This window comes from Neoarius graeffei, chromosome 7, assembly GCF_027579695.1.
Source record: "Neoarius graeffei isolate fNeoGra1 chromosome 7, fNeoGra1.pri, whole genome shotgun sequence".
In the NCBI taxonomy this organism is placed as follows: Eukaryota; Metazoa; Chordata; class Actinopteri; order Siluriformes; family Ariidae; genus Neoarius; species Neoarius graeffei.
Window position 1 is genome coordinate 17,069,420 of NC_083575.1, and position 13,336 is coordinate 17,082,755.

The 13,336-nt window shown below is 40.5% G+C and overlaps 1 protein-coding gene across 4 annotated transcripts in view; it reads right to left on the bottom strand.

Annotated features, from left to right (window-relative positions):
• Positions 1-13,336, bottom strand: part of msh6 (mutS homolog 6 (E. coli)) — an 80,562-nt gene that overhangs the window by 4,054 nt on the left and 63,172 nt on the right. For 3 of the 4 annotated variants that reach the window (XR_009655004.1, XM_060925334.1, XM_060925335.1), the window contains 5 exons: positions 8,576-11,117; positions 4,814-5,106; positions 560-677; positions 313-402; positions 57-211 (listed from right to left, as the gene is read on the bottom strand). Coding sequence is in view for 3 of the 4 variants with exons in the window: in XM_060925334.1 (XP_060781317.1) it covers positions 57-211; positions 313-402; positions 560-677; positions 4,814-5,106; positions 8,576-11,117 (3,198 nt within the window). In the remaining variant the exon portion in view is untranslated. Of the gene's footprint in view, positions 1-56; positions 212-312; positions 403-559; positions 678-4,813; positions 5,107-8,575; positions 11,118-13,336 lie in introns of those variants that run through there. The other variant, XM_060925336.1, reaches the window with a different exon arrangement.

Here is a 13,336-nt window from a genome sequence, read left to right on the forward strand (position 1 = left end):
AATTATTAAATCATGTGATCCATCTCAGTCTGAGCTAACAAAAGAATAAGACTCACCATATGACCAAGTTTAACAGCACAATTCTGAGCATAGTCTTCTACCAGTGAGTGGTAGTGGGTGGAAAACATAGTTCGGCAGCAGATCCTCGTCGACAGTTCCTTCACCACTGCACTTGCAATGGCCGTGCCATCATAGGTGGCAGTACCCCTACCTATAGCCAATCACATTAAATGAGGCACAGAGTTGTGTTGGGTGTATTTCAGGCTTGGGGGACCCCCAATACTAAGGATGTTAAACATAGAAGTGTGTTACCCAGTTCATCAAGAAGAACAAGTGAATGAGTGGTCCCATGCAAGAGGATACTGGCTGTTTCATTAAGTTCCACAAAGAAGGTACTCTCTCCTAATAGTACCAGACAGGTAAGCATGAACATTCAGACCAAGTCAGGTGATCTCTTCTCATTCAAACTTTTTTCTTCTTGCAATATAAAACATTTTCTTTTTGAACCTTAAACAGACACCTTAAATAGCACATCGTACAAAAAGGGGAGGCAACTCACCAGACATGATACGATCGGAGGCACCAAGGCGAGTGAACACTCGGTCCACAGGGGTTAGGCGCAGGCTTTCAGCTGGCACATAGCAACCCAACTGTGCCAAAATCACAATCAGGCCACACTACAGTGCAAACAAACAAACAAACAAACAAACAAACAAAAAAAACCCACATATAGATCACTAATAGAATAAGAAGCTATACAAGGAGTGTTTTCCCAGACCAGGACAAACCCTGTACACTTTAAAGCATATACACAGAGCCATGGCCTTACTTTCGTTTATGAATGCCTTGAGACCTCAAGAATGGCACAGGAATAGTTTTAAGCGTTAACAATAAATCTAATATAGTAATTTTTACGATAAAAGCGATTTATATAGGTAGCGGTCTGAGTGAATGACCTTGACATCTGTGACGTCACCAAAGGAAGTTTATCGGTCTCATCACCATTTCCACAATACTAAAAACACAGAGCTGACTGCAACGCCGATCCTCCATTTTGAGCTAATTTATTGCCATGCCATGTAGATGTGTTGCTGGCCAGTGCAACATGACAGAAGGTGGATTTATATTGCGTTCATGGCCCAAGAATGTTCAAACTGCAAAGACTTGGATGCGTTTTGCGAGTAGTTCACGGACACATTGGGCGCCTACGAAGTGGTCTCTCCTCTGCACATTTTACTGAAGACTCGTACGAGATCTCTGATCTGTTGAGGAGCGTTGGCTATATTGTGCCCATATTGAAAGAGGGCGTAGTACCAACAATTAAAGAAAAATAAAACTACAAGAAAAGGACCGTATTTATTTATTTAAAGGAAAGTGAGTTCAGTTGCACCAGTCCTCCCTGAGTGAGCAGAGAGTTGTTGCTAAAACCCGGGACGGAACATACCGCTCGGGCAGTGACCTCCCCGTAGTTGTTGCTAAAACCGGTGACATCTCGTTCCGTCCTGGGTTTTAGTAATTGCCTGAGCTGAGTAGTAATGGCGGAATGCACAGTACGAAGAAAAGTGAATGAGTGGAGCAGCCGTCTTATTATTAAACTGGATATTGCTGCCATCTCGCCCTTACATGGAAGAAGCGAATTAACTGAACGAACAACTGAAAGTCAGATAGTTTCAAAAACAATCAGCTGCAAGATTGGCCTTCAAGAAGCGAGAACACAGACGGGTAAGCTCCGACTCATTTAAATTTAAAAAAAAAAAAAAACACGTTGTTTACCTGCATTTAGATGAATAAATGTAACTTGTATTGTGTGTATAAGTTACTGGTATAAGATTATCTAATTTGCTTCAGAATGTGATCGTCTCAGTTCATCTGATTATTTAATTAGTCTTTTACGTTTTAGCAGTGAAAATGCATGCATGTACAGTGGTGCTTGAAAGTTTGTGAACCCTTTAGAATTTTCTATATTTCTGCATGAATATGACCTAAAATATCATCAGATTTTCACACAAGTCCTAAAAGTAGATAAAGAGAACCCAGTTAAACAAATGCGACAAAAATATTATATTTGGTCATTTATTTATTGAGGAAAATGATCCAATATTACATATCTGTGAGCGGCAAAAATGTGAACCTCTAGGATTAGCAGTTAATTTGAAGGTGAAATTAGAGTCAGGTATTTTCAATCAATGGGATGACAATCAGGTGTGAGTGGGCACTGGTTTATTTAAAGAACAGGGATCAATTAAAGTCTGATCTTTACAACACGTTTGTGGAAGTGCATCATGGCACGAACAAAGGAGATTTCTGAGGACCTCAGAAAAAGCGTTGTTGATGCTCATCAGGCTGGAAAAGGTTACAAAACCATCTCTAAAGAGTTTAGACTCTACCAAACCACAGTCAGACAGATTGTGTACAAATGGAGGAAATTCAAGACCATTGTTACCCTCCCCAGGAGTGGTCGACCAACAAAGATCACTCCAAGAGCAAGGCGTGTAATAGTTGGCGAGGTCACAAAGGACCCCAGGGTAAACTGTGGGTGGTAGAAAAGGGCATATGACCTGGATGATTGAGAATCTTCACAGATATGACCCCAGGGTAACTTCTAAGCAACTGAAGGCCTCTTTCACATTGGCTAAAGTTAAATGTCCATGAGTCCACCATCATAAGAAAACTGAACAACAAATGGTGTGCATGGCAGGGTTGCAAGGAGAAAGCCACTGCTCTCCAAAAAGAACATTGCTGCTCGTCTGCAGTTTGCTAAAGATCACGTGGACAAGCCAGAAGGCTATTGGAAAAATGTTTTGTGGACAGATGAGACCAAAATAGAACTTTTTGGTTTAAATGAGAAGCATTATGTTTGGAGAAAGGAAAACACTGCACTCCAGCATAAGAACCTTATCCCATCTGTGAAACATGGTGGTGGCAGTATCATGGTTTGGGCCTGTTTTGCTGCATCTGGGCCAGGACGGCATGCCATCATTGATGGAACAATGAATTCTGAATTATACCAGTGAATTCTAAAGGAAAATGTCAGGACATCTATCCATGAACTGAATCTCAAGAGAAGGTGGGTCATGCAGCAAGACAATGACCCTAAGCATGCAAGTCGTTCTACTAAAGAATGGTTAAAGAATAATAAAGTTACTGTTTTGGAATGGCCAAATTCCTGACCTTAATCCAATGGAAATGTTGTGGAAGGACCTGAAGCGAGCAGTTCATGTGAGGAAACCCACCAACATTCCAGAGTTGAAACTGTTCTGTACAGAGGAACGGGCTAAAATTCCTCCAAGCCGGTGTGCAGGACTGATCAACAGTTACCGGAAACATTTAGTTGAAGTTATTGCTGCACAAGGGGGTCACACCAGACACTGAAAGCAAAAGTTGACATACTCAAGTCAAATCAGTCTTAGTTGAGCAAGTCGGTCATGGTATTTCTTACTTTCACCATAAATTTTTATTTATATGACTTTGGTCTATAGCTGTGAAAGGCCTCGGCCTTAAAACCGGTCACGCGCTCAGGGCTGGGTGGCCTAGCGGCGGGGCAGCTCAAATGCCAACTTTGCGGTCGATTTTAACTCTCATATATATAAGTGCTGTCAAGCGATTAAAATATTTAATCGCGATTAATGTCGCGACTGTCATAGTTAACTCGCGATTAATCGCAATTTAATCGCACATTTTTGTCACATGAAAAACCATTGTAATTCTCTTATCAGCATAAAAAAGTGAACGGGCTTGCTTTGTACCAATGTTTTTTTTTTTATTGCAGAGCATAACACGTCTTGTCACAGCCACTGACATCCATAACTTCCATATTAGATGAGAAAACCAAGGGATGAAAAATAAAGTGCATATCACTGTGAAAATAAAAAAAGTTTTATTTTACTCTTCATTAGTTTCTTTTGAAGAGAAGTATTTGCCATAAAAGAAGAAAAAAACAGATAAAAATAAAAACATTCATCATACGTTCAAAAACGTTCATCATAGTGTGGCACTGTATTATCTAATTCTCACTGCTTACACCTACCCGGTGGAGATGAGCTGGGAAACTGAAGACTGAAGGAACAGTATTGAAAAGTATTTTTCCAGTCTCACCTGTGAAAGGTAATCCCATGTGATCTCGTTTGGACGGTAAACCTGTTGGTACAGTTAAACGCAGCACATGAATGAGGCATCTTTATTCTCGGCTACTGTCTAGACGCTATACCAGAGACGGTTGAAGAATCTCCACTTTGCCCCATCCAATATGGCGGCGAGGATGTTTGTGTGTCTATGCCTTTCTCCATCACTCTCACGTACTCTTATTGAAGCAGCGCGCGACAAGCCTCAACAGGAACTATGGGTGACTCGCAGGGCCAAATTAGAATTTGCGTTAACGGCACTATTTTTTTAAATCGCATTAAATTGAGATCGCGTTAACGCGTTATCTTTGACAGCACTAATATAATTCCCATTTATGCAGCATGCAAGAGTCAAGGATGGAGATACCATCCACTCAAATTTATTTAAAAATAAAGGCTCTGTGTATCTGCTTTAAACAACCTTCTGAGGGAAAAACCTTTAAAAATCTGGGACAAACAGTGAATACAGCACTAACACTGCTTATCTTATACCTATAGACCTTTCCTTTTGTTTTTTCAATGTGAACTGCAGCTTATCTAAATTAAAAGAAGCTTAAAAATTGCATGTACATAAACCAATATCTGTCCCAAGACTCTGCAAGGACAAAACTCATTCCAGGCAAACTTGACATTAAAAGTTTCTAAAAACTCACTAGAATTGTGTCCTAAACAGTCTACAAGAATGAACTCACCTGCCTCATTAGGGTGGACTTGCCTCCCATGTTTGGCCCTGTGACAAGTACACAGGGAGCCAGTGCCTTCCTATTGTCCTCACTCTCCTCTTCTTCATTGCCAGGACAACCAATAAAGATGTTATTGGGGATGAAGTCATCACCAAAATAGGTTTTCGTGACACAGGGGTGCCGGGATCCGCGGAGGTCCAGGAAAGGGGAAGAATGGGGGCCATTACCTGGCAGAATAATCTCTGGTTTTACCATCACTCCATTCCCACTCTGGCTGTATTGGGACAAACTCAACAGCACATCTGCAACAGCATAGACACCATCACTATTGTACTTAGACTGTGAAATAGGGTTTCACAAGGATCAGTTGGGTATCCGTATAACTTGATGTTTAGGTGATCCTAAAAGGTATATTGGTAAAATATACCCAAGTCAAGAAAAAGTAAATGATGTAATTTATCATAAATATCCTCTAAACATTGAGTAAAACAAAGTCAACCAAAGGTTCGAGCACATTAAAATAAATACCAAATATAGCTGCAAGCAGCAATTAAGGGGGCCAAGGACTTTGTCCCCACCCCTTTGCTATGGCAGAAGACAAAAGCCACTAGCCTCATCAGTGGTTGCTCCAAGTAAATGGACTAAATTTAAAGGCAACCGGTCAAGCTGTTCTCATCAACTCACTTCCTGTTTTCATTTCAGATCAGTGCACCCCCCCATGTCAAATTTTGTTTCTTAACATCAGATCATGTAGCCAAATATGTGCAACAACTTTAAATGTCAATTTACAAAAGGCACTGCTGAGATATGCCCTCATGTCCTGTTTGGTGACTTAATTAATTTACAGATTAAAGATGATCCAAATTTCTTGACTGGGGGGGGGAATGGGATGGATGGACAGACGGACACTGAATTTCAGCATGGCCGAGTTCCTATTTGGCAGATCACCAAAATAAACCCAAAACCAACAACCCATAACTCCACACCACACATCAAATCAACGTATCTCCAAGGATTCACAGAAAGAAGACTCCTCATTGCAGGTTACATGGTTCAAAAGTTATGAACCATTTTACTAAAATTTTTGAATTACAGCACTCCCTACTTGGGTTTTAGGTTAAACAACCTGTCCCTCAGGACTCATCTACAAAGTTTGGTCAAAATCCATCACAACATTGCTGAGATATGCCCTCATCCTGAAAATTTTGTTGCACATTATGGATAAACCATCAATCATGTTAAAAATCTAAGACAGAAATGTTGTTCTTGGTCTCCTGATGATCGCTTCCAAATTTCATAGTTATTCAACAAAATTTGTGGTAAGTTTAAAAAAAAAAAAACACACAAACCACTGTTTTCGTTAGACACCAACTTCCTCTTTAAGAAATGACAAATTCCTTCAATCATCAAACACAGTGAACCTTCAAGAAAATCACCAGAAATAGGAATTTTGATCTGATGTTGAATGGTTCAAAAAGTTATGAGAAGTTTTACAAACTTGAAAATTATACCATCACCTAGAGGTGAATTTGGACAAAATTTTGGAGACCCTTAAGATGAGGACAGTCATATGGGGCGTCATAGACTCCCATAGGCAGCATAATAATCAATTATTATTATTATAGAAAACACAACTTGTAGTGATTGTATGCAAAAGTAAGCCTTTTAACAACTTATTTCTTGTAAGAATGTTTATTTTAAATTCAAAACAAAGAATGCTCAAGTGTTATTCATTTGGCTGTTGAGTTTTCATTTCTTATGGAAAAGAAAAACCCGTCAAGTCTTTACATGCAGCTTTGATTAGGGTTGCCAACTCTGTATGACCAAAATCCTGGAAATTGTTTAAATTATTTGTGCCTGGGCTGACTTTTTCCTGCAGGTTGTGGAATGTACATGCATTCAATTAACTCTATAAAGCTTCAGTTGAGACGATAAAAATGCCAAGCATATCCATAAACCTTGCATTTGATTTTCTCATTCTCATAACACATTTATGGCGACACTCACCAAACACTTTCTTAGGAACACTATACTCACACTAGATAGAGCCTCCCTTTACACTCAAAACACCCTCAATTCTTCATGGCATGGACTCCACAAGGTTCTGGCCCATGTTGACATGATGGCATCATTGCAGTTATATAGTAACTTATCAGGTGCACCTTCAAGCTGTGAATTTCCCATTGTACCACATCCCAAAGGTGTTTGCCTGAATTCAGATCCAGTGACTGGGAAGGTCACTGAACTCATTTTCAAGTTAATGAAACCAGCTTGAGATAACGTTTGCTCTGTGACATGGTGTATTATCATGCTGAAATAGTCATTAGAAGATTGATCAACTGTGGCCATGAAAGCAACATAACAAAACAGCTGTGGCATTCAAGCAATGATTAACAGACGCAAAGTGGGCCAAGAAAACATTCTCCACACCATTATACCACCTCCACTAGCCTGGACTGTTGATACAAATCAGATTGGGTCCACAGACACATGCTGTTAGCACCAAATTCTGACCCTATCATTTGCATTACTCAGCAGAAATCAAGTGTCATCAGGTTGTTTTTCCAGTCTTCAGTTGTCCCAGTTTTGGTGAGCTTGTGCCCACTACAGCCTCAGCTTTCTGCTCTTGGCTGACAGAAGTGGAACCCAGCATGGTCTTCTGCTGTTTTAACCCATCCACCTTAAGTTTCAATGTGTTGTGCATTCTGAGATGCTTTTCTGCCCACCACAATTGTACAGAGTGGTTATGCTTTACTGTAGCCTTTCTGTCAGGTCAAACTCAGTTGACCTCATCAACAAGGAGTTTCCACCCATAGATCTGCTGCTCACTGGATGTTTTTCCCTTTATTGTACCATTCTGAGTAAATTCTAGAGTGTTTTGTGCATGAAAACACTCAAACCAGCCCATCTGGCACAATCATGCCACAGTCAAAATCATATTTTTCTCCCATTGTGATGGTTAATGTGAACATTACCCAAAGCTGCAGGCCCATATCTGCATGATTTTATGCATTACGCTGCTGCCACACAACTGGCTGATTGGATAATTACATAAATGAGTAAGTGTATAGGTGTTCCTAATAAAGAGCTTCATGAGTGTACAATGTTTTTTTTAAGCCAATGGTCTCATTGGTAAAATGTAAATTTGGTCAGCTTTGGAAAAAATGTGTATTATGTTAAATATTATATTGCATTTGGCATTGATAGTTACTGATGTTGGAAATCAAAAGCAGTGGAATTTGGAAAATAACTGGGGAACTAGTGTTAGAACTATTTCAGGAGTTTTGGCTCATGTTAAAAAAATTTTTGAAGTCATGTTTTATGTCACTCAAATAAACCTATATATTCAAACTTTTCAGTTTATTTTAAATATTATTTCAACCTCATAATCTCCAAATTTTTTCTCTCATATTCCGGGAGACTGAAGCTGATTATCACCCAGACAACCTGACAGGGTTAGCAACCTTTGATGACCCAATGCAACACGATTTGCAAATCATCAATAAGTTATGCAAGGAATATTTTTAATATTTAAAATACAACTTGTTTCCCTTGCAATTTGTAGTCTTGTCGTAGTATTTATATTTGCAATTTTTTTAACAACTAAAACAAGCAGTTAGGAGTCTTTGAAGATGACAACAATATCTAATTTTGCAGTCAGCATTTTTCTAAAAGAAATATAAAAACTGGATGAAAATGTTATAAATATGTAGTAATAACATGGGGGGGGGGGGGGGGGGGAGTTTTAAACAAAATTATTTTTGTCCTTACCAAGAACTGATGTGCACTCCACAGCAGTCTGCCAGTCTCTGTAGTTTTTATCAAAGTTGTAAAACAGTCTCCTCATGCAATCTTTCAGTGCAGCATCCCTTTTGTCTTCCCAACTCTGCAACTCTGAGAACATATGCTCAATCTCCTTTGTTGAGTATCTCTTCCAACCCTTTTTTGTGGACTTCACCTCAAATTCTTCTGGTATGCTCCTCTCAGACACACTGTCTGGAACCTCCATTTGATAGCGGTTCCGTCCTGTGCCCCAGTAAGATAGATTCTGGCAGCCAAGTCTCTTCTTCTGTCGAACCAAGTAGTCTTGCAGATTTCTTTCGCAGTCCTTAATCCCACTCAGAGCTCGATCATACTCAGAGTCAAAGCCAGCCTTGGGTGTAATCACACCAGTTGTACGTGCTTTTTGATGGTCGAAAGCTGTGTCCCAGCGGTTAAGCTCTGGTCTAAGATTAGGAAACAGCCCCTCATCATTTCTTGTTTTTAGGATCACTACTTGCCGCAGCAATTTTGACTGGAATCCTACTGAGACTGACTCCATGATTGACATTACTTCCTGGATGGTTCCGAATCCTTCCAGTGCTGAAAGGAAGTCCGCAATCTTGCGCTTGCTATAGGCAATCTCCTCATAAAGAATTGCTCTGCTGTCTGGGTGGTCCTGTCCCTTCAGAGGAGTACCCATACTATGGATTTTGCTGAGTAACCTTTCAAGGTCTGGAAGTTTCTTCAGGAGTTCTGTAACCTCAGCAGCTTGTGCTGGAACAGCCATTAGGTCTTCAAGAGCATCCAGCCGATCATTGATGGAGGCTGGGTTACAGAGGGGACCACAGAGCCATTGTCTCAGCAACCTCTTGCCAAAGGGAGTACAACAGGTGTCCAACTGTTCCAGCAGAGTACCTTCAGTGCCTCCAGTAGAACCATTCTGGAGAATTTCAAGGTTGGCCAGTGTCACTCCATCCACCACCATGCGCTGGCATGTTTGGGCAAATAAATTTGATGCATTCTCTGACTTCTGTATCTCCACATCCACTGGAACATATTCCTGAAAGTTAGCCATGGAAAGCAGCTCTTGATCGACCAGACATTTTTTGAGATAGAATATGCATCCCCCAAGTGCAGAGAGAGCAAGTTCATATCCTTCTTTTGGAGTAAGACCTAGCAAGTCGCTTTCAGAAGTCATTGCTTTTAGAGCACTGGGGAGAGCTGATCCTGAAGAAGTACCAAACTCTTCTTCACTTTCTTTAAAGTAGTCTTCATCTGCCAAGGTTTTCAGGGTTTTCTGGGGATCCCAGAATTGTGAGCCAGCATTGAGACTCTCATGCATTGCTGAGGACAGAGCAGCCTTGAAGATCTTCTGTGTCTCAGCTGACAAGTTACCCTTTTCGAATAGCACCTGGGCAGGCACATAATGTGCCAGTAAGGTACGCAGACGGGAACAGTGACGGTCATCTTGGAACTGACCTACATAAAAGCGACCCACTGAGCTGTCAATGAAGCAGACCCCATAAGTGTGACATTTGCCAACGTTTTCCTCCTGATTTTTTTCTTTCACACTCAGCAGGTACTTGCTCTCAGCCTCAGAAGGCACACCATCAAGCACACTGTGTGTCTGGGTGCCCCGGGTGATTACTCTACATACCTCTCGTCGAACTACACGGTCAAATTTAGTGGGACGCACCATAGCCTTGCATCGTGCTTCCATCATTTCAGGGGTCTCAGTCTGTTCCACACGTGCCACCTTGTAACCTTTTTGTACGAGCACATCAGAGAAACGGCCAAAACCTATCTCAGGGAAACCAGAATGTGCCCAGGTGCCTTTCATGAAAATAAGCCCCAACTCACTGACACCAATCACAGCATCCATGTGGTAGAGCTCATAAAACTTGCCTACTTTATAGAAAAGAACAGTATCAAACATCTCTGATTTGAGTTGCCACCATCGACGCATGCCAGGTGTAACCCTGTTAAGGAAGTCTTCAGGCACATATAAAGTTGTTGGGTCATAGTTCTCATCTGACTGACACCGCCTCTGAGCATCTTTTCTTTTGCCATCCTGCAACCAATCCAATTTTTCATGGTCCCACATGCCAGTCCCACCCAAGTTTCCTGCAGCACTGTCCTGGCTCTCAAAGCTGCCTGGAGCAGAAAAAGCAGACAGGCGTGATTTTGTGTCAGCTGCAAGACTCACAGGATTGCGCTTGTGGATCCCTGAAGGTAGAGCTTTATTCTTTGTTTCAGAAGTTTTCTCTGATGCACGTTTCCGTTTCACAGGTTTCACAGTACTGTCCGTTTCAGATTCAGGTATGGTTTCCTCTGCATCACTGATGACCTCATCTTCATCCTCACTGCTCGTTTCTACCTGATCTGGCTTGAACCCATCACTAGAGCTCTCACTGTCAGAGGCCACAACAATACGTCGGCGTTTGGGTTTCTGAGCATGCTCTGATGCAGCGCGTGGTGAACGCCTGCATGGATTCACCATCTGAACCGCTTCTTCTGACATTTCTTCATCTGATGGTGTTGATTTTTCAATCTACAGAGAGAGAATGTGATTTCACAACAATACAAAATTCAGAACTTCCTCCCCATACATGTTTAATGTCAAGCAGGCTGGAAATTGTTTCCTTACAGTAAATAAAACTACTTTCATATATCCTTTCTGTTGTGTCCCCCTAGGTCAAGACCAGGGCTTTGAACCGGTTCAAGGAACGAAAACGAAAACCGGGAACTTTTTCTATTTCACATGGAACAGAAACGAAACCAGAAACTTTATTATTTTTTATGTTCCGGAACAGAAACGCTTATTAAAAATAATGGTAACCGGTTAATACCGGTTTTTATTTCGTTCCTCAAAGTTTCCGTAGCCTACAAATAAAAGTCATTCTTCTCCTGCGCAAGTTTCTATGACCCGCTGGGGTTCACTTCCTGTGTGACGTTCGCTGACTGAATGGAGAGAGCGGGAAGGTGGACTATCATCACGTCTCCATTACTGAGTGTCTGAGCAAAGAAGAGCCTGAACATTGCAACCTCCCTATTGGCTGTTTGTAAAAATGTATCAATTGTTGCCCTTCCCACGGGAATCATCGTGGGCTCGAGAGACGAGACCTGATGAGTTAGTTCGTTGGTAGCAGAACAAAATGTCTGGACACAAATCGGGTTTTCAGAAAAGGAAAGAAAATAAACGGAGGGTTGAAAATACAAAAAAGGAGGCAGAAAATGCAAAACGAGTTTTAAGGTAGGACAAATGATTACTTTTTAAGGCAGCCTGCCGTGGCTGCAGGCTTTCAGTTGTGTCATTGAATGGTTACTTTTCTGAGGCAGCCCGCCGTGGCTGCCTGCAGGCTTATTTATTATAGCCCATTTAGTTAAAATAGTTGATAAATGTTTATAGTTATGTGATGGTTGTCCTGATTTAGACTGGTGTGTGTGTTTTTTTTTTGGGGGGGGGGTTGCGCGATGTTGCACCCGGGTCCAGATTAGGGCAGAACCGGCCCTGGCTACATTTCAGGTGTAGTTTGTTTTATGAATGTATGTACTTGCATAGATGTGTACTTGGTCTTCCAATATGGCGCCTAACAAAATCTCGCGGCGCGGTGACGTCATGCGGTAGCCCTCTATAGGGCCTGACTAGCCTTTGGTAACACACTAAACGAATTATCTTTCATTTTTGGCACTTTTTCTGTTTGTGTAGATGGGAAGACATACTGAGAATCCAAATCGCCAACATTTGAAATAATTGTTTTGAATTATTTCTTGTCTTATTTAATGAAGGTTGTAATAGAATTAGCCTACATTTGGCTTAAGCTGGATGAGACAGACATAATTTTATAGCCATTTGTTAAACAGCTGACAGGGAACGTAATTAACCGTTCCGGGAATGAAATTTTTTTGTTCTAACCGGTTCGGGAACGTCTATTTAATGGTGGAACCCAAAACCGGAAATGTTAAAATTCCGTTTCTGTTCGGAACGAACCAATAGGAAAAAAATTCTGGTTCAAAGCCCTGGTCAAGACATACAGTCAACTGAGGCATTGTCATCACCCTTCCAAAGAATGATTATATAAAATACATTACACACCACACTTAAAATGTCTCACTCAAACAATTGAAGAAATTACATACGTTTCTAACAAAAATAATTCTTAAAATATTTGCAAACAAAAATATTTTCCTTAAGAATGTGTCAAAGATGAATCAATATATACATAAAATGCTTAACTTGTTACAAGCATAAATCAGCTAGTTATTTTAGTCATGTATTATAATGCTTGGAAAGCAAAGCATTATCTGTTATCTACTTTTATCACTTTGATGCTGCTTATTATTATTATTACAGGATTAATTCAGCTCAAATCGCATAACATAGAAAGTTTGTTTAAAGGGATCTTCCAGCGGATTTATTCTCAAACTTATTTTAAGTAAAAGTAGTCGCAGATTTCAAAAATCTAACTTTCATTTTCAGAGACCAAAGAGTGTTCGAGAAAAATGAAATTTTCTTTAAAATGTCAGCTGGGCTTCCTGCGGTGGTGACATATGTGATGACATCAGATTACAGTCACTTGGAGCAACTCAGCTGTTTATAATCTCTATTTACACTGCAGTTTTGCTAGTTTTACAAATATTTTACCAAATTTATCAGTTTTTAAATAAGTATGCCTCATTGTATAGCATATAAATGGTCACAATGATGCTAAAAAGAAAGCTGGATCTAGACTGCATTTCCACAGAGAAAACCATAGGTGTTAAAAAAGG